The following is a 20,406-nucleotide window of genomic DNA, read 5'->3' as shown; positions in this document are numbered from 1 at the left end:
CTGCATATTGATCCTTACCTTCGTCTTCAGCTTCTGAATTTCAGCTTCTGTAACTGCATGTTTGATTTGCAACTAAAATTGAAAATATAAAATAAACAAGTGAAGTCACAGGGAGTACTCCAGTATTTTTAAAGCCAGTGCTGCAAGTTGAATACCTTATTACACAGCAGAAGGCCCTGAAGAGTGCTGCAGTGCAGTAGATTGTAAATTAAAATGTCTAGCTTGCAAAATGACTCAGTCTGTGTGCAACCTAATTAAAGATAGGATGCCGCCCAACCACTCATCATTCCAAATCAGAACATCCAATCTGTTCAGCAAAATCAAATGCCTTATGTTAAAAAAAAGGAAAAAAAAAAAAAAGAAAAAAAAAGGGGGAAAAAAAGATGCTCTCCTGCTGGGCTTTGTTCTCCTCTGAAGAGTGAATATGAAATATATCTTCAATGCTATCAGAAAGACCCACTGCATTGACTAAAGTAGACATTTAACAAAAGAGCAAATCCAGAAATAAGTGATTCAACAAATTGAGAAGCCAGGAAAACCCTGAAGGGAAGATTCCACATGTTTACTGCATGCAAGATGAGTGTTAAAACTGATTTCATTATTATCCACCATTAGTTTGAATTATTCCATTCAAGATAGCTAATCTCAAGAGAAAGCAGTACACGGGGAAACTGTAAAAAACAAGAAGCATCTTTCAAGCACACAAAATGACTGTATGTAGATGCTGATGCCTTGCGCTAAAGGTTGTATTTACACTGCCAAGCACTGTGCCACAGTAAGAGGGGGTCTGTACCAGGAAACAGCTGGTACTGAGCAGCCGACATCCACACAGGCACTTTCTGGGGAGGAGGGACTGTCTTTTGGACTTAGTTTAGCGTGATCCTACGTCACGAATGCCCTTAGCTGTTGAGGAGGGCACCCTCCTGCAACATCCTCAAACTTAGTTGCATGCTAAAGGATCACAGTTTATCTGAATACAAATCAAAACTCAGCTTAGAAATGCTTGTGTCGACGTGACCCAACATGGGTTTACACCTAAATTCCTTCTGCTTTTCTGTTTAAAGCCGTTAGCATGGACAAGTTTACAGACAGAACAAAATCTTATTTCCAAAGCACTGTTTAATCTGAATCAATGGCTTGTGTGTGTTGGATAAGGAGTGAGGGCAAAGGTAAAACCTGATAGTTTGAGATAACACTGCAGTGAAGACAAAGCCCTAGTCTATTATTTATGAACACCAGGAATAGTTATGGAAAAGCATGTTTTACATGATGGTTATTTCTCTTACAAGGATGACTGGAGCCTTTGAGAATAGCTTATGTTGAGCTAATGGAGTACATGAGGGAATTGTACTGAATCAGAAAGTAATATCCCAGTAAAGCAACGGCTACTTTCTTTCAGACCAGACTTTTAGATAAAAAAGTACAAACAATTCAAAACAGAAGTTCTTTATTTGGAAGAATGGTTTTAAAAATAGGAGCTATCACAGTGCTGGTCAGTGTAAGTAAGTAACTCTGAGAAAGGGCCAAGCTACTTCTCAATTCCATTTTCCATTTCAGATGACATCTCGGACACATTTCTTGTAACAGCGCAAAAAATATGCACTGTTAAATACACTTTGATTTGCAGATCAACCTAATTACCTTTGTTAACTGACCTAGTGAATAATTCTAGTCTCTCTTGGTTGAAAATTACTCAATTTATGCTGGAAGGAATGAGGCACACAGTTCCACCTGAGGAATGCTCTGCTTTCCACTGCTCATTTGTTGGTTACTGGCTCCAGATGAGACTCAGGAACTGACTGCAAGTGCTTCCAGTTCACACAGTCCTCAGCAGCTGCTTGAAGTCACCTTTTGACATTGCACTGAAAAGTACTCCAAATGTTCTTATGCTCAGTGAGAGCAGATATGAGGTTTAATTTTAAATGAAACCAGTCGCTGGCTATAAAGCTTGAGGAACACATGAAATATGGAGGCACATTTGGCCTACTACCAAGTATAACAACTCTGTTATCAAGTGAACCCTTGATCTGCAGTTTTCAGGGACTCTCTTTTTTTTAAATAATTCAAATTCTGCTAATAATGAAAGACAATGAGGAACAATTCTGAAAGAGCCACCTAAAAATTATAGAATGCTCAGACTTAATGCTTTGCTTATCTCATCTGCTTTGTTCATTGTCTTGACGTGAGGCAAAATCAGGGGGAAGATGAATGACTGACTTTGCCCTCTGCAGAGTTCATACTGTAACCGAAAGGCCTTAACAAGGCTTCAGGGGTTACCTGGTTTCCACCTCTTCTAAAAATCCCATAAACCAGGAAGCAACATTTAAATAGTTTATTATGACATAGCAAGCTCCAAATTGTTGCATAAATGGCAATCTGCTCAGGTACAGATGGTCTTAACAGCTACTTTTATACTCTCTGCTATTAAATTAAAAAAAAAATATCTGAATAGTGAGCATGCAGTCAGATCACTGAATCAGCACATGGCACCGCAGATCCTACGAAGGCAGAAGAAAACCTCACCTTCCTGTCAAACAGATGCATGTGTAGCTGGAAATCAATTTTCTCCTTTTTTTTTTTTTTTTTAAAAAAAAAACAATCCAAAAAACTAACCCTGCTGGCAGTATAGATGGGAAATAGGCATTTCTGGGTTAACACTGAGAAAGGAGTAAGGGGGATGATTTGGCAAGTAAATCTGTACTCCACAGTTCAAATTTTTAAGCAACTTTTCTGATAAGGAAACATGAATACCTCATTCCATGTCTTATGAAATGCCAGACAAATTCTTGGCAAATATTTTATATAAATATTTCTTTTTCTTCTGGTAAGTTTTTAAAGTCAGCATAATGATAGATTCATTTTAACAAAAGATATTTTGAATGATATTTAGCATATTGCCTTTTCTAGGATGTCTTGAAAGGCTGATCAATTTTTCTTCAAAATAATACAACCTCTATTTTTAAATAAGATATAGAGAGAAAACAGATTGAATTTATCTAAGACTGCAAGAGGCAGAACGGGATGAAAAGCTGGCAATGGCTAAACATCTGGAGTAAAATGGGAAAGAAAGTACCCAAAAGAATCTAATAACGCTAATGGTATTTTTTTATATATAATCATTATACAATCTTGCTTATAATAATGCATCTTTCATAGATTTCATTGAAATATGTGAAATACAATACCTATCTCATAAGATACTCCCTCTTCCTACAGATCTTCAGTCATCGAAGGTGCCTAGCTCTTTCTTTCAAAGCACTTAAGGGAAATCAGTCTCATCTTTCCTACTTTTCAGCCAGGAAAATAAGGTAGGCAGAGGTAATGTGATTCACCCAAGTTTGCCCAGCTCTATTCTGATTTCCATTCTGGAAGGAAAGCATTTCAAATAAGAGTGCTCTCAAAGTATTTGGGCACATTTTCCATTGCAAAGACTGAATTTAGCTAATTAGGTCAAACTATTATGTGAAAAGATTATGTCCAACCCACTTTAATACTTTTATTAATCTCCGGAGTAAGAACAAGAAAGAACAGTTATTCTTTAAATACAATTCCAGAAAACTCTGTGTGGGCTTGTGCAGCGTGACTGTGAACAAGTCCTCTAGTGTTGAAAGAATTCAGGGCAAATACCAAGGAAAATACATGCACTCTCTCTGCAACAGCCAGCAAAATGCAGCTGCGGACTCCAACCGAAGCGGCGAATCCGGAGTGGCACCCAGGGAACAGGGAGAACTGTGCAGGTCAGGGAAAGGGGCCACTCCCCGGCAGGAACATTCAATATTTGCTTCTCAGGTTCCCTCATCTGCTCTTAAATCAAAAGACCCCCAAGTCCTTTAGTTCGATCTTCTCTATACTTCTATATCTGGATTTGAGACCTTGATATACTTCTATATCTGGATTTGAGACCTTGAAATCAGGCCTACAACTTGCTTCAAATGAGTTCGGACATACTCAAGCCTGGCAACAGCCCAAGCTGGTGGAAAATGTTTTCAAGCACAGTTTTACAGGGAACTCAGTCAGAGGCCAGTGTCTTACCCACCTCTGCACTTGTGCTTTGCATAGCCTGGTCACACTGGCAGGAGCAATGCTAGATGCTACCAGTCAGAATGGCAGCATCTTCCAACTGCTTTGAACAGGCAATATAATCAATACACATGATGCAAAGTATTAAAAAATGAAGTTGTCTGTTTTGTTCAATTGCATATAGCCTGGAACTTGAAGTATGGGATGAGAATAATTTAAACGAACTAAAACTTTTCAGAAAGTAAGGATGAATGACAATAGGCACTGAAAGGCTGAAAAGGGTATCAGGAGAAAAGGGGAAGACTTGCTTGCTCAGGGACAATTACTTTTATATTTTCTATTTCCATGACTCTTACTGCTATTAAGATGTATTTATAGAAAATAAAACGTCTGGCATGAATGGAAGGGAGGGAAGAGGAAAAGACAGGGGAAGAAGGGAGATAAGATGGAGTCTCTCTTTTTTTTTTTTTCCTTAAACTGCCTTCTAGGCACATTAGGGCTCTGCTCCTTATCTACGTGGCTCCAATTTCTTTACACCCTTCCAACTCCATCCTCTTTAAAAAGTAGTATGTCCCATTTTTTAAAACACTCAATCCAGTCCTCTGAGCTGGTATGAAACCTTGTTTCATGCCTTTATTTGCTTCAGAGATCATGAAAGTTCCGGAAAAAATGAAATCAAAAGTCCTAACATACAGCAGCAATATTTCTCAATATTTGCTATGCTAGCAAGAATTGAAGGACTGCAGCTAATACTGCTGCTCCAAGCTTCACATAGTCCCAGTGGGTGCAATGCACACTACAGCCACAGAGGTTTGATAAAACATTGACTTAAAACACGCCTGCTTCCCCAGTGCAGCATCTTTTTGAACATATAATGGAACATGCTACACTGTGGAACACCGAGGAGTGCTGTGCAGTGGTACAGAAGTTAGGAAAAGCCCCGCCATGTCCCTTTTTGCTGAAATTTAGGATTTGTTGTTTGTTCTTCCTGGTTGCTTCTGCTTGGAATCTTACAAAAAAAAAAAAGATAAGCAATGTGCCAGGAATGAATTATCTTGAATCTCGCCGTCCTGGCCAAAAAGTGCAAACTAAGTGCTAAGGCAGAATAAATTTCATACTGAAAACTTAGATTATAAATCATCCTCCATCAACATAACCTGTTACCTGACAGCTGATATTAAAACAACTCAGAAAAAAAGAAATCCTGTTCGATTCATTTAAAGTAGAAATTTCTGAGCCATTTACTAGTACTGACTGTACAAACAGCTAGAAATGAAATCTCATGCTCAATGAAAACAATAACCACTGAGCAATGAGACAACTAGAAATCTAATTCCAGGGAGACCTGCCAGACATGTTTTCAGATGTGTAAGTTACCTCTTTGAACTTGTGCGCAAGCTTGCCGGTGTCCAGGTCGCTGGGGGAGAACATGTCATCGTTTTCGGGAAGATCGAACACTTCAATGGCCACGTCGCCTCCTGGAAGGACAGGCCCCATGTCTTCATCTTCCTCATCTGTAGCATATTCCCCTGTCTTAATTTCACAGCATTTAAGAAATTCAAGTTATCTTCTTATTATACAGAGATTGTTATATATGTAACATTTGTAGACTTTCAAAGAGTAATTTAGTTGGTGTGTAATTACAGCACATTGCATGCAAAAAAACTTGGGTTTTTGTTCAGCTCTAGTCCAAGCAGTTATGATTTCTAAATATGTGAACTACTGTTCCACAGTGGTATTTCAGAACACTAAGACAGAGGAGAAAACAGTATCCTAAGCACTGAAAATCTCCAGGAGCCAGCTTTACTGGCTGTAGTTAGTGGTTTTCATCCTTTTCCAAACATGGCTTGCTTTCCCTTAGGAAGGTCTCTCTCAGTGTATTTCAGTTTTAATAAGGAATCCTTTCCAAACAGAAATAAAAGCAGAACAGAACTGGCAGGATCTTGATTAGTGTTTTGTAAGTCAACTGCAGGTAGTAACTCTCAGGTGAAAATCCACGCTGAATTTAAAAAATCAGTTGGTTCATTCTTCATAAACAAATTAGCAATAGAAAAGTCACTTCTGCACGGAGAGACAACATGGGCAAAAAGAAACTGTCAGAAACAAGCCCCCCGAAATCAAGCTTTACTGAATTTTCACCCTGAATAAACAAGCGCTACTAGCTAGTTTTACACGTAAAATGTGGGTGTTTCTTGGGTTGGTTAGACATGAAATATGGACACACTGTTTGCTAATAAAACAGAGGTCTAAAAAGCATAAGCTAATCGTGTTTCTGAAGACTAAAAAATGCAATACAACAATGCTGAAAATAAAATGCTTATAGTATCATACCCCAAGGTGCCTAAAGAATATTTTGCATGTGCACCTACGCTCGCCACAAATCCAAGGTGGCTAAATGCTTCTGCATTCTGAAGTAGATCTCAGCGGAACCACAGCCCACACACAGTCCGTGGAAATGACTATCTGAACACGGCGAAACTTCCCGCAGGAATATCTGGACTTATCAGTGCAGGAATAAATAAATGCATGAGAAAGGGAGGGCAGGGAGGACACAGTCCTTCTCATGAATAAAATAATATTTATGACACCCAAAGTTGATAGAGCTATTCAATTTTTATGTGTGCTTTCAGTTCCTGGGGTAAAGGTGCATGGTATTATTTTCCGAAATACATTCCTAGCAATGCTCAAATATGTATTGGTATCATTTTTCTTTTTTTTCAAAAGAACTCTTCAAATCAAGAGGTAAGAATTCAGGTGTCCAAACAACAGTTAGAATTTCAGCCTCCTACCTTAAGTAAGCTTCTCAGCTGTCATTTAGGCTTATGTAAATCTCTTTCAATTAAATAGTAAGGCATGGAAGCACATTAATTGTAGATATACACGAGTACACACAAACAGAAAATACATATGAACGCATCCAAAAATATAGCGATGTATTTGCAGTAATAAGCAGCACCACTTCTTGAATAGATAGCACACTTAAATTTTAAGTTTAGTTTATATTTTGCTAAACTGCTCAAATGAAAGAAAAACACCTGGAAAACAAAATAATTTGGTAAAAAAAACTATCAAAAGATGACAAACCACCACAGTGTATGACCTATTCATACACTAAATACAAGTGAATGTGAAAAAATTCCTAGGATAACCTGTTGCTGTATCTTAAAAAAAAATGTTTACATATTCTCCAATCAAACATACAGTAGGCATACTTGACATACTTTATATGTACAAAGACTAAGAACTTTAGCAGTCTTCAAAAAAAAAAGTTAGGAGCTGCTTTTGTTTCTTCTTGCCTTCTTTAAAAAAAAAGCAAGGAACATCAATAAAACAGATTATTTTAGTTAGGAGAGATTACTTCAAAAACTTAAGCTAAAAAGAAATAATTCACACAAAAGATGAAAATGAGGATATATAAAAGGCTTGGCCTTATGAGTAAACCCGTTTCAGACACTGAGTTTGAGGCAAAGATCAAGAACAGAACATGTTGAGCCAAAGTTCAAGAACAGAAGATGTTCTACTGTCCTCAGGAGACAGTGAGACATCAGCCAGATTAAAACGAACACAAAGGAAAAATTCGCTTCAAATCCTACATATTGAATGTGAATGGACATGGTCATTTTTGCCTCAATTAATACAAAAAGTAGTCCTCAAAGTGAAACTCTTTGCTGGAGTAAGTAAGATTACAGGATGGCACAAACAAAATTATAGAACAGAGAAGTAAATGGGCGTTTTGTTCTTGCCCTCAAAAGAAAGCTTTTAGATTCTTATAATTGCATGATGAAAAAATTACAGCTGCATAAGTAATAATGTGCATTTTAAAGAAATATTTGTTTACATATGTTACATATGCTTATCTAGTACATAAAAATTTTCATTTAAAAAAAAGTAATGCCTGCTGGCTTTTATATCACATAAAACTACTAAAAAGTTATTCAAAGCCAATGCTAATAACTTATACAAAAAACATACTAAAAATTATACAGTAGCCAATGTAATCTTAAGCATTCTTGAAGCAAAATCTCACTCCCTAAACATCCTTTACTGGTTAGCACCATTCACCCATCTAAAGCAGATGAGCAAAAGTAATACTCAGCCTTGAGCTTATCCCCGGCGTAGGAATGGCCTTCATCTGACACCTGCTGTTTAGTAGTTGCACATTAACACAGGTAACAGCACAAAATTATAAATTAGAATTGTAATGTCCTACTTCCAAAGGGAAAATGTGTCACTCGTGCTGTCTTAGTGGCCCTGTAAATTATGGAAACATGCTTAACACAAGCATAAAATAGGAGCAGCACCGGCCAAGTCAGCTTCTCCAAAACACCATAAATGTGGGGGATTTGGAAATATGGCTGAATCTTTTGTCTATGTATGTGCAGCAACTCTTCCCACAGGCAGGGAATGCCACTTGAAGAACTCCATAGCACCTCTTCTTCTGATCTTTTTTAGAGTTTTCACTTAATTCTTTTGTGAGAGCAAAGAAAAAATTAATCGTATAGTATCACCACTTTCATGAAAATACTTCATATTGATGACGTTGGAAAAAGTGTATTCTCTGAAAGATTTCCTCAACCATAATTCATTCTTTGGGATTTGGACATCCAAGAACATGGCAATGTTCTAATGCTACTTTGCTCTCAGAATATCCTGATAAATAGTAATTAAAAATGAAAAAATATTCAAATGTCTATTAGTAATATTAAAATACAAAAAAAGTATTACTTGCATAAAACTACTTGTCCATGGCCACAGAGTGAACAGAATGCTGCAATATGCTATCAATTTCTCCTCTTGCATCACAGCATGCAGACTGCAGGGGAATATGACCTCTCTTTTATGTGAATTTTGCCATTCACTGTTAAATATGAAAAGATAACACCATGTTCAAATTAAGATACCAAGAGATATCATAATTTGATTAAATATGCCTAGAACCCTGTGTTAATGCAGCAAAGTCAAAAGATTTCACTTAAAGGTACAGATTCAGGCCACATTAGGTGGGAAACACAAAGGCAGTGCCTACTTGAAACAGTTTCCCAGCCATCTTTTCTGCCAGGATACAACAAATCAGGAAGGGCTGGGGGATTTTAGAAAAAGAAAGAAACTGGTGAGGAGTAAATTCTGCAACAGTTTATCTAGATGTAGTACCTGTAACAAGACGTTCTCCTTGCTTTACTGCAGTTGGCACTGGCTCAGAGGGCAATGCCAACTGTAAGATGTGTATGAGTGTGAACCTTCCTCCGCCTACCAATAACTGGCCCGTAACATTCCCATAAGGCAGTGGAATGAGGAGTTGCAAGAGTCTAACAAGTCACTCTATAATTTAGCATCTGACTAAGGTCCTGCATAAGCTGGTTGGCAGACATCAACACTTCTTCCATCACTGCTGCTTTAGAGAACGCCGATTCTTCTGAAACAGGCAGAAGATTCTGCCTGGATGCTGCCTAGATGCTGCCTATGATGAAGACTGTCTTAAGTTTTAAGTTAAAGGAATGCCAGGCAGCCTGTAACACAACAAGGTCAAACGCCAGACTTGAACATGCCTGGAACATTCTCACTCCATGCAAGTTGCTCAGCCAACAGCTTTTCCAAATGCAGGCACGTGCAGCGACCCTGGGACTCCAAGACTCGTCAATGACTTTGTGCTCAGTAAACCTGGCATATTATTACTGTCTTTGTGGAAAAGTCTCTGGAGCTCAGAATTTGACAGCCTCAGTGAAGGACAGAATTTTGATTATTTCCCCCTTATTTAAGTGGGGTTGAAGCTACCACATGTCCTACCACCTACCAAGAGCCGACTGAAAATGAGCAGATCAGTCGGATAGCTGCGAAATGGAGCACATCTGTGCAGAAATCCCTATCATCTCAGTATGAAACTCCTCATGCTGGCAATCCAAGTATCACTGATCTTCATGCAGTCAGAATCCGTATCTTTGTTACGAGAGGGACTTGGAAAGATAATCTTTTGTACATTTGTGGATATTCATCTGTATGATGCAGACTGTGATTTCCGTGCCCAAAAGATGCCTCCTTTACCAGAGCCAAAGAATGCCATGCTGGTAGTGGAATCTGGCATAGAGCAACATAAACAAATCCAATCTCATCTGTCATAACAGAGCAAGGTGAGCTTGAAGCAATAATGTTCATATTTGATAGAAAATGAGGCAGAAGTGCTTATGATGACCAAAAATGTCCTTGAACTGTGTCTAATGCACATCAGATCACAGCTTCTATAAAGTCAATTGCCTGGGAATGGTGCAAGTTACATGAGTTTATTGGGAAACAGTCATTCGACAAAAGTTTGAACAAATTCAGGATTTCTGCAGATTCCCAACACAACCTACTAGTGAGTCTGTTAATCAAGAAGGGGATTGTGCCCATTGCATACTTCAGTAACTGTATTCCAGCTGTCTATTCTGAGCATAAAAAATAATGCAGCCCCCCATGCACATTGTTCTTTTGAGACCTAAAGCATTTCCTCAGTTGTTCCGAAGCCTAATTCCTTCTCCTCCCAAGACAGATCTATGGTACCTTTGTATCTAGTAGAGGTTTTTTGCCCTTCTTCTTCCTCCTTTCATCACATACTGTGCAAGAGTTCCCTTTGCACTGCACAAGATGATGGCCAAAAAGCACACTTTATGGTCACAAACGTGGTACCATCCTTAATGTAGCACTAGGATAACATATGGATGCCTTCATTCTGTTATCTGCTTGTCCTCCCTTTATTTCTCTCTGTCAGCCAAAGACACTATCAATAGAAAACTCCTCTTGCACTTAAATTTTCCTGCACCAATCAATTCGATATTTGCTGTTATGGAACAGAAGGAATATTTTAAGCACATGCTGAAAAGCTCCGCAGTGATTTTCTTCTTGAAATAAGATTTACCACCACAATCTTTAAAAAGCAGCAGCAAGGGTAGTGGACACTGCCAACAGCTAGTCTCTGAGGCACAAGTGGAAAGCAGGAACAGGAAATACAAAACATCACGTGAAAAAAACAATCACCAAAGAGACAAATGCTAGAGAGCATGTTACCTCATCGTCATCTGCATCGTACTGGGCGTAATGCTGCTCGAGGAGCTCTCTCTGGCGCCGTTCCTGTTCCAGAGTCTGGCTAATCAGCTGCGCAACCTCGCTGACTTGTCCCGGTTTTTCTCGTCCAATCACAAACCTATATAAAACACAGTGGGAAAAAACATCACTCCGGTTGCTTTATCAAAGGTCTTGATTTTCAGTTGTATCTAGACTAGAGAGTAGCCTTTTCCTTCAGAAATGCGGCCTGTGGTTGCTTTAAAGATGTTCCGTGGACTAGAGTTGCCACAAGGGCACTGTTTACAAAGAGAGGTCAGGCCAGGAAACGACAGTGTTTCCCCTTCACACAGGAAAAAAGTGATCGTGACCAGTGACCTCTAAAACCTTCACTCCTAATTTGAACTACAGGGATTTAGGCTGAAAGCGGGACGGATTTTTTTAAAAAGTATCATCACTCCCAGTCCCTTAAGAATGTATTTCTCAGAAGCCAACAAAAGGCCAGATAAACAGTGAAAATATAGAGAAATTTCTGACAGCTGGTCGTGAAAATAACATGCACTGGATTATTTTCTTTCTCCATCTTGGCCTAAAAGACATTTCTGAACTTTTGTGTTTGTCTTTTGCCTACCTATGAAAGAGAATCGATTTCTACATTTTAAAATCTGACAGACCCATTTCCCTAATTTTAAACTTCACTTAAATCTTTCGTTTCATCAACTTCTGTTGTTAGGGAGCATTTTTCTGCAGTGCTAGTTATTGATAAAAATTGGAAGCACATTTCTTTGGCTTAATAGCAGACAACAAAAGTTTCCCTTTCTTTAGCCGAGACTTGCATTGTTTTCAACCTTGTTTACAGCAACTGAAATTTTGGACTGGCTTTGATTGCAACACTTTTTTCGGTACAATGGCACAGCCATTGTATCTCTACCACATATAGTATTAATGATAAATGCCCACTATATAGCACTGATATTGTAAACAACTGAACAAAAGTACCGTTTAAAGGTGTCAAGCTGAAGTAACATTTTCTTAACAGGCTAGAAAGACATTAGGCAATTGCAGGTGAAAAAAAAGTATTACGTAGAGCTGAAAAGTAAAACCAGGTGACTCTGAGACACTGCATATGGTAAATTATTTGTTTCCAAAATACTTGGCACCAATGAAGAATTTAATTTGTTATTTGGAATAAGAAGTGTTTATTATATCCCCTGTAAGAAAATGATTTTGGTTAGTACTGTCTGTTGCTGTTAAAGACATTTGAGATTTGGCATCTATACATAGGACAAGTTGCCATGTGTGGATGAGCCTCAGCCCATTTCCTACGCCAAACAATTTGTCAGACTGTATGAAGTCATGTGCTATAGAAAAGAATACAGTTTGGAGATTATTTTGACACTAACAAAACAAATGAGCTAATAATTGTTTCCAAAAGGATAGGAAAGGTGAGAACTGACACAGTTTGAAATAATAAAACAAGGTGCTCCAAAAATAGTTCACGAGGAAGAGACGTAGTTTAAAAATATTAACAGAAAATACAACAGACACTAGAATGATATCAGCAAGTAACATCAGTATTTTAATCCTGATTAAATCAGATCACCGTCTGGCACTCACATCCTACAATTACGAAATATGACATTGGTTCTCAGCAATGATAAAGACCTGGGGCTGGAAGAATGTTTGTTTATGACCCCTCTACTTCATCTGTTCTGCACTCTGACTCATAGTCAGATCCTGTTTCTTCTGAATTCTCACTTTACAGCCAAGCATTACTCCAAAAGAGTAAAACAGCCATATCTGCAGGCTCAACTGAAAGGAACAATGAACCTTTGACATTACTACACCAAGTAAAGAAGTATTTAACCCACATTTGCCATCTGCTTGCCTCTTCTATGGAAAAATAAAATAAAAGAGAATATGGAAAACATCAATTTCATTTTAAATAAATATTTTCAGAGAAATTACACATTAATATATTATTTATACACAGCAGAGATAACATCATATTTATAAATACATGAGGGTGATCACCCATGTAATAAAATACAGAACAATGTAACGTGCTGTATATAGAATTCTTTCTCCTGTCCTCTGCCTGGAAATTCACTTTCCTTGGAAAATAACATACTTGAGCAAATTCATACAACTATTTCCACACTGCCTGAAAGTCTAGGATAGGTAATATGCCATACATTTGAAAACTGTTAATTCCTGATTATTTGTGATTAATAATACATGGCAACTAAAAGCCTCTCTTTCCCCTATCTCTACACTTGGAATGGTCTTGACACATTAAACTGTAATGCAATGATATTTTCATATAAAGAATTAGGTTGAGGTAGGAAATAAAAATTTAAAAGCTTATTAATTACAATTTTATTCTCAGCCCAAAGACAGGTTATAGCGATGTTATTTTCAAGGATTGAAACATACATCAAAAATAAGTTTCTCAATTATACCAAGGTGTTAGAAGGTAGATGTCACATGAATCAAAGCCTCAAAGCAATGGCGAAGCATGCAGCAAATATTTTCCAAAACAGACATATACAAGGAATGTTTTATCTTCCTACAGTTCACTGCTTTTAAGGAAGTGAGCTATTTGATAATTACACTAAAGTATCTGAAAATAAATATTGAGAAGTATTTATTCTATGATTGATAGCAGTTATGAAAGGAAAATTATGTTTCCAACACTTACAGTTTTTATGAAGTAAACAAAACTTTTTGCCAGGCTAAATTTCATGAAGTTAAAGTATCAAATTAAATACAATAGAATAATTCTGTTGAATTTGTAAATAGAATAATCTGTAAATTACAAATTTGTAATTTAAGGAGAGAAGGAAAAATATTTCTTTCTTTTGAACACCATAAAGGAGAGAGTTTTTAAAACTCTGAATATTAGTTGGATTCTTAAGCCTCAATTGGCTTTAACTATGAGATCTACCATAATCTGAAGCATTTAAATATTAAAAAGGGACATAAGGTTGTGAATCACTGACCAGAAAATTAGTCACTAAAGCATAATATGCACCCTTCAACAAAATAGCTAATTATGTGTTTCCCATCACTGTGGCTCACCAAAATTAAGCACATACATACATTTTAGACTTAATTAATTAGTCTCAAGGGCCAAAGTATTAAAACAAAAAACTACAAATTCTGTCTGTGATATCTTTCAGAAGGTGGTTATTTCTTGGATATTAGACAAATGAGGATGTTAAGGCCATTTCAGCCTCATCATGACAAACTCCCCTTAATTATTAAAGCTCAGAAATACAAAATAAAACCAAGCAAACCTCTATAGTTGTATTAAAAGTAATTAATGTAGATTAAATCTGAAGGAGAGGCAGAGAGGGAGGAAAAGAATAACAAGGCAGCAAGACACGAACTAACCTGGATATTCAGTTATAGATTATGTAGCTCAATTGTCATAAAATATTGTTTTTGGCTTTTTGGTTTATAAAATAAACAGGGACAGAGATTTATATTTGAGTCTGCATTGGGTATAAGAAAATATAAAGGAATAGAAAATACGGAGAAACTGAAAATTCAGCTGAAGTAATGGTGGTTAGGGGAAGTATTCTACTGAAACAGGGAAAAGCGCCTATGTCTCCTGCAACCCATGACAATTTAAGGATTTAAAATTCTGCCTCCTATACTGTTTTCTGCATATTTGTAGTTTTTATTTATTGAAGATGTGTAGACCTATGCTTCTTGAAAAAAGAGTAGTAGTTTATTTAATTTTTACCAACAATGGGAGCCAGAAACATTATTTTAACAATTAATTTATTTAAAAAACATTTCATTTTTTAAGAGTTTTGCAATTAGAAAAAAGTGTGCAAACACTGTAACTCTATGACACAAAATGGAACTTCTGCTGCATGTATTTTTAATTCTCAGTGAAACTTTTTCTCCTAAAATATTTCATGCATTAATGTTAGTTAAGGATAATTTATTTCAGATTCCTTAAATTCAACAAAAATTAAAAAAGAATGCAACAGACAAGTCAGACAGAAAGAACAGTTTTTACTGTAATATGATTAACAGAGGCATTTTTTCTAATTTCTAACTTTCCTAAAATATAGTGCGGTCATTAAAAATGTATAGCAAATGTACAGTAACACTTCATTGTAATTTGGGGAATTTTACTTTTTTTTGACAAAAATAGGGTTTAAAAATGGATTTCCTCTGAGTTTTAAAGTACAGAGCTGATTCTGTTATCATTTAGCTAATTTCTTTCAAGATGTCTTTAATTACCTACCCTGGCTCCCTCCCCTAGGATAAGAACTATATAATTAAACCAAAGGGCGAGAAGTGGTACAAACTCTGTAAGGAGGCAATTTTGTTTAGTTACAACAGTGTAAGAAGGAACTCACAGGCTTTTTGTAAACAAGATCAGACTCTCTGAATAGATGTCGGCCTCCAACAGGGGTCAACGATTTGGTGGAAGAAATTTGCAAACTATGACAATCCATTACACATTCTCCTATAAAAGAGATCTGAAACTTAATAGCCACCAAAAGGAAATAACAACAGTACAAATAATTGAATCATTGAATAAGTTAGGTCGGAAGGAACTTCTGGTCCACCTCCACACACACACACACCCCCTACTTAAAGCATTGCCAGCTCAACCACGGTCTTGTTCAGTTCTGTATCTCTCTAGGGACAGGAAAATTCTACAGCCTCTTTCAATGCTTGGAAGAGCATTGCACCTTGCTGTGATTTTTTTTCCTTTTTCTTTTTTTGACAACGTCTAGTCAGAATTTCCCTTGCTGCAACTTCTTCATTGCTTATCCCATCAGCAGCACAACTGAAGAGTCTGGGCTAACCCTTCCTACCACTTATAAGTTAGCTGAAGATAGCAGTAAGGTCCCAACCATCCCATCCTTCTGTTTTTCACACTGAAGTTGGTCTTTCTACCTCTCCTCAGGGTCTTTTCTTCAGAGCCGCGCTCTGCCTCATCGCTCCCACTTCACAGTGTTGCACAGGGCTATTCCTCCCCAGCACAGGACTCCGTATTTGCCTTCGCTGGCCTTCATGAGGTTTTTGCAAGCTCATTTCTCCAGCCCCTCAAGGTCCCACTGAGTAGCAGCCCTGCTCATCAGCCTATCAGCCATTCTACTCAGTTTACTATCATCTGCAGCCTTGCTAAGGATGCCCTCTGTCTCACACCATTAAGACCATACAGCTCTCACCTGCTTCAGAGACAAACACGTATTTAGCAGCCTTTAAAGCTATTAGCTGTAATAAAGAGGAACTAAGTATGATTGGCAGAAGTGAGTAAACAATGTTGGCTTGGAGATTAGTGACGGTAGTAACTCAAAAGAACACAGAGAAGAAAACAAATCTGCCTGGAGATTAGTACCCAATGTAACTTGAGGAAGTAGCCACCATTAGTAAATGGAAGGAGTAATGACAGCATGTAACTGCATACACACACATCTAGCACGTTGCTCACTGAATCTGCGTTATTTGTTTTTCTTGTTAAGCTGTGTTTTTATCAGCATTGTTGTTATACTATTTTTTCCTACTGTTTTTAAATAATTTTAGTTAATATGTACTCGAAGTAAAGCAGGGTTTTCTCTGGCAGAATCACATTGCTACCATCCAATCAATCTTCACACCACACCACGACGAGCTCTGGCAGAAGGCATTCGTGTTCCAGCACCAGCACTGTCTCGTGAGAAATGGGCAGAAAATGCAGGAAGCAGCTGCCCCTGCGACATATCCAAGTCACTAATAAAGATGTTAAACAGTACTGGTCCCAACACCAACCCTCGAGGAACTTCACTAGGAATGAGCTCCCAGCTGGAGTTCATATTACTGATCATAACCCTTTGGGACCAGAAGTCCAGTCAATTTTCCACTCATCCTCAGATCCGTGTGTGCTTCCAGGGACACATGCGTTTCGGTTCAAGCATGTGAGAGAAATCCCCAGTCCTGCTGCTTTCCTAAGGGAAGCACAAGATCCTCCCATGTTAGGCAGTGCCCCAGGCACTTCCTCACTACCCTTCAAGCCTCAACTGCTATCCACAGCAAGGTCACCTTCCCTCAGTGAATCTAGTTTAAGGCCCTACTGACTAGATTAGGGAACTTGCCAAACTTGCTCTTGCTCCACTTTTTCAGGTGGGTCTTTAAATAGGATCCTTTCCTTTAAAAACACCTCCTCTGCGACATCGCCTGTGCAAGCAGGTGTTGACCTGCACCCAGTCCCATCCGATCCTTTCTCCTTCACATGCACGATGTAGGAGAAGACCCATCAGGTTCTCATGCCCCTCCACACTATCCCGCAGAGCCCTGTGAAGGACCTCAGGGTGTCCCTCAGCAGTATCACTAGTGCCTGTGGACGAGCAGGGAAGTAACTGCTTAAAGGCCAGAAGGGCCTCAGCAGTCTCTGCACAGCATCTTCGACACAAGCCACTGATAAGCTACACTTATCACTGTGAAGTGGATATTGAATCAAACTCTGAGAAAAACACATTGAAAAAAAATTAATGCACTTAGATTAATTATACCCACAGAAATCAATTCTAGTCCAGGGTCTCATTGACACATTAGCTTTACTCAAAACTACTTAAGAAACTGTCAAGAGATTCAGTGCTTTGGCACTCTTGCAGGTTCCAGTTCTTGCACTGCTACACACTTCTAAGAGAGCACGTAGAGAACCTCTTCTGCCTCTTCCAGCAAATCTCACAGCATCCCAGTACAACACTGCAGGAAGCTTTCCTGAATAAATGATGACCATCTAATCAGCATTCTCCACAGCACCACTCTTTCTTACAGGGATGGCCAGCTGGAAAAAAACTCATTTCTAAAACTAAGCTGCAGTCTACCTGGATGCAGGGGAAGCATATACTCTGTTCAAAAGGTGCAAGAGATAGCCAGGAATGTTTCCAAAACATGACTGCCTTTTGGGGGTGAGATCTGCCTTCCCTAACAGAATCACACACGCAGAATCAGAATGGTTGAGGTTGGCAGGGACCTCTCGAAATCATCTCATCCAACCCTCCTGTTGCAGCAGGGAATCACCCTCACCCTTCCTGGTTTCCATGGATATGCATGGAGTAAGCGTTTGAGATCTGAGCAATCTTAATCTGCATGATTAAGTGATCCAGCCTCTAGGGCAAGGGGGAGCTCGCTTGTAGAACAGTCTAGATGCAGCTAAACACTCCCAGGGCACCATCCCTGCGGTTTGCCGAGGCATCCGGGAGGAACGAGTATCGGTAATTGCTGCCCGGCTCTCACTGTGCTGCATCGCATCCATCACAGCACACGGTAACTGGGTGGGAACTCACACCACGAACACACAGCACTTCGAAACGGCAAAGAAATTAGCTAAATTATCATTTACAATGACATTTCAGTTGCAGGGGTAGGAGCTTATGTTTTGATCCAACTGACTTGAGGATGTGATTCAAAATCTGCCAAGTTACTTCTTTTTCTGTGAAAGAAAAAGAAAACTCACTCCTAATGGAAACCTCCTGAATCTTACTAATTCATGTTACACTTACTTTAATAATAATGCTCTAGATATCTGCATAAAAGGTTACAATTTCAGTTTAGAACTTTTGCATGAAGATTTATGCATTTCATGCTTAAATATATTGTTTCTTGCCTGAATGTGCAAATATATTTAATGAAAAAGCCTGCCATAAAATTCAAATTAGCAAGATTTCAGGACACACGGGCAATTCATGCCAGTAAATTAAACACTATCAGGGAACGCTCCCCAAGCACTAGCAACTGATAGTCTGCACTGTTAACACTGCTTAAACAGTCTCTGGAACGGTTTGGCCTAACTTAGCTAATAGCCTCCAAAATAATGCTCAAACACAGTCCAGAAGGCAGCAAAGGGTATGGATGTTCCCAAAAGAAAATCTGGATGTGTCCACCCTGTTCTGAATGGTAACAAATTTGAACAGTATGAGCACGGACTGCGCTGCTGCCAGCTGGCCTCCGCGCTGCAGGACAGTCCGAGGCACGTTTAATTTACTAGTACAGATGCAGCCAAGAAATATAAACAGCACTGCTATACATCCAACACTACGCCGCTGATGAACGCAGACTTATCTCCCTGCTCAGGGATGAGAATGTTTAAAATTAATCAACAGCATCAAGTTCAGCATGCTACTCCTGCTAGTTGTATGGACTGATTACCACTGCTTGTTAAAGGTTCTTTGTGAGCTGAGAAAGATAAAAAAATCAAAGCAAAATATTTATTTTTTAATATCATTCTACCGGAAGGAGCAATAGAAATTCATACTTTTGCTATAAGTTATCATCATTTAATTTTATACTGAGTAAATTTATGAATGATATCCATCAATCAGATTTATCAAAGAATGAGAATGTGCACTAAGCACAAATGGCCTTTTATGCAGCCCTTCATAAAGTCCCAGCACTGCGATCAGCACCACTAAGCAAAGGATTTTTCTTTTCTCCTCTTTTTCCCTCCTTGGGTCTGGATGGTATTTGGACAAAAGGAAATAGAGTCAACAAGGCAAGGAAGAGCATCACCCCCAGTCAGTTAAAAGACGAAAATATAATCCAACTCTCCAAATAAGATACAGAGGAGGACATGTTTTGCTTTTGGCTCCTGCCTCCTTATCCAGGACTAGGAAGATAGAGAGATCTTTCCTGCCTCTTCCACAACATAAATTTAAAGCCTGGAGAACGTTTATATTTAAAGGACTCAGCTGTTTGATATGGCAAGAATACAGGTAAAGAGAGAAAACAGGAAAGGGAGAAAATCTGCCCAGTTATATTGACTGGAAGAAGAGACCATGATTATCCAGGGGAAGGAGTCATAAAAATAAAATGATTCTGTTCATTGTTATCAAGAGCAAATAACATTCCCCACAGGGGTATAATGTTGTTGGCTATATCCTGCTGTTGGCTTCATCTGTCCTCTATACCGTCTTATTACTTGAAAAGACACAAATGTTTAAATTACCTTTCCAGATGTTGTGATGTTAAACAAAATTAATGGGAGACATGAACATACTGTTTTCTCAGCAAGTATATTTTCCAGAAAGAAATCAACTCAAAATGGGATGACAAATTAGCTGAAGAAAGAATAAATGGCATAAAGGCGGTGTCAATTAAGAGGGTGTATTTTCATATCTTGCCCTGCAACTGCTGCTTGCATAAAATCTAGCTACAAAAGTAAAAGCTTCATTTTTGTCTGAAAGATTGGATTTGCCCCTCAGTAAAGTAAGAGATAATGAATCTAGCTATGAACTGGGGAATGAGACAAAACCCTGCTTTCAATTAGAACTGGCCAAATAATAGAAAATACAGAATGGTAATAAACGATTCTTTATTGCAACAGAGAATGGCTAACAGTGC

General features: G+C 38.3%; 1 protein-coding gene across 5 annotated transcripts in view; it reads right to left on the bottom strand.

Moving 5' to 3' along the window:
* The window catches only part of PPP1R9A (protein phosphatase 1 regulatory subunit 9A), a 127,290-nt gene that overhangs the window by 28,433 nt on the left and 78,451 nt on the right, over positions 1–20,406 (bottom strand). For all 5 annotated transcript variants that reach the window (XM_088533458.1, XM_010212372.2, XM_088533459.1 and 2 more), the window contains exons 5-7: positions 11,059–11,194; positions 5,398–5,553; positions 19–72 (exon numbers count right to left, since the gene is read on the bottom strand). In XM_088533458.1, coding sequence (XP_088389584.1) covers positions 19–72; positions 5,398–5,553; positions 11,059–11,194 — 346 coding nt within the window. The remainder of the gene's footprint in view (positions 1–18; positions 73–5,397; positions 5,554–11,058; positions 11,195–20,406) is intronic.

The sequence above is a fragment of the Tinamus guttatus genome, unplaced genomic scaffold (assembly GCF_059628265.1).
Source record: "Tinamus guttatus ecotype Peru unplaced genomic scaffold, ASM5962826v1 Tinamus_guttatus_pri_ptg000503l, whole genome shotgun sequence".
Classification (NCBI taxonomy): domain Eukaryota; kingdom Metazoa; phylum Chordata; class Aves; order Tinamiformes; family Tinamidae; genus Tinamus; species Tinamus guttatus.
The sequence above is the reverse complement of the archived record's forward strand: the minus strand, read 5'-3'. Positions and strand labels throughout refer to the sequence as shown.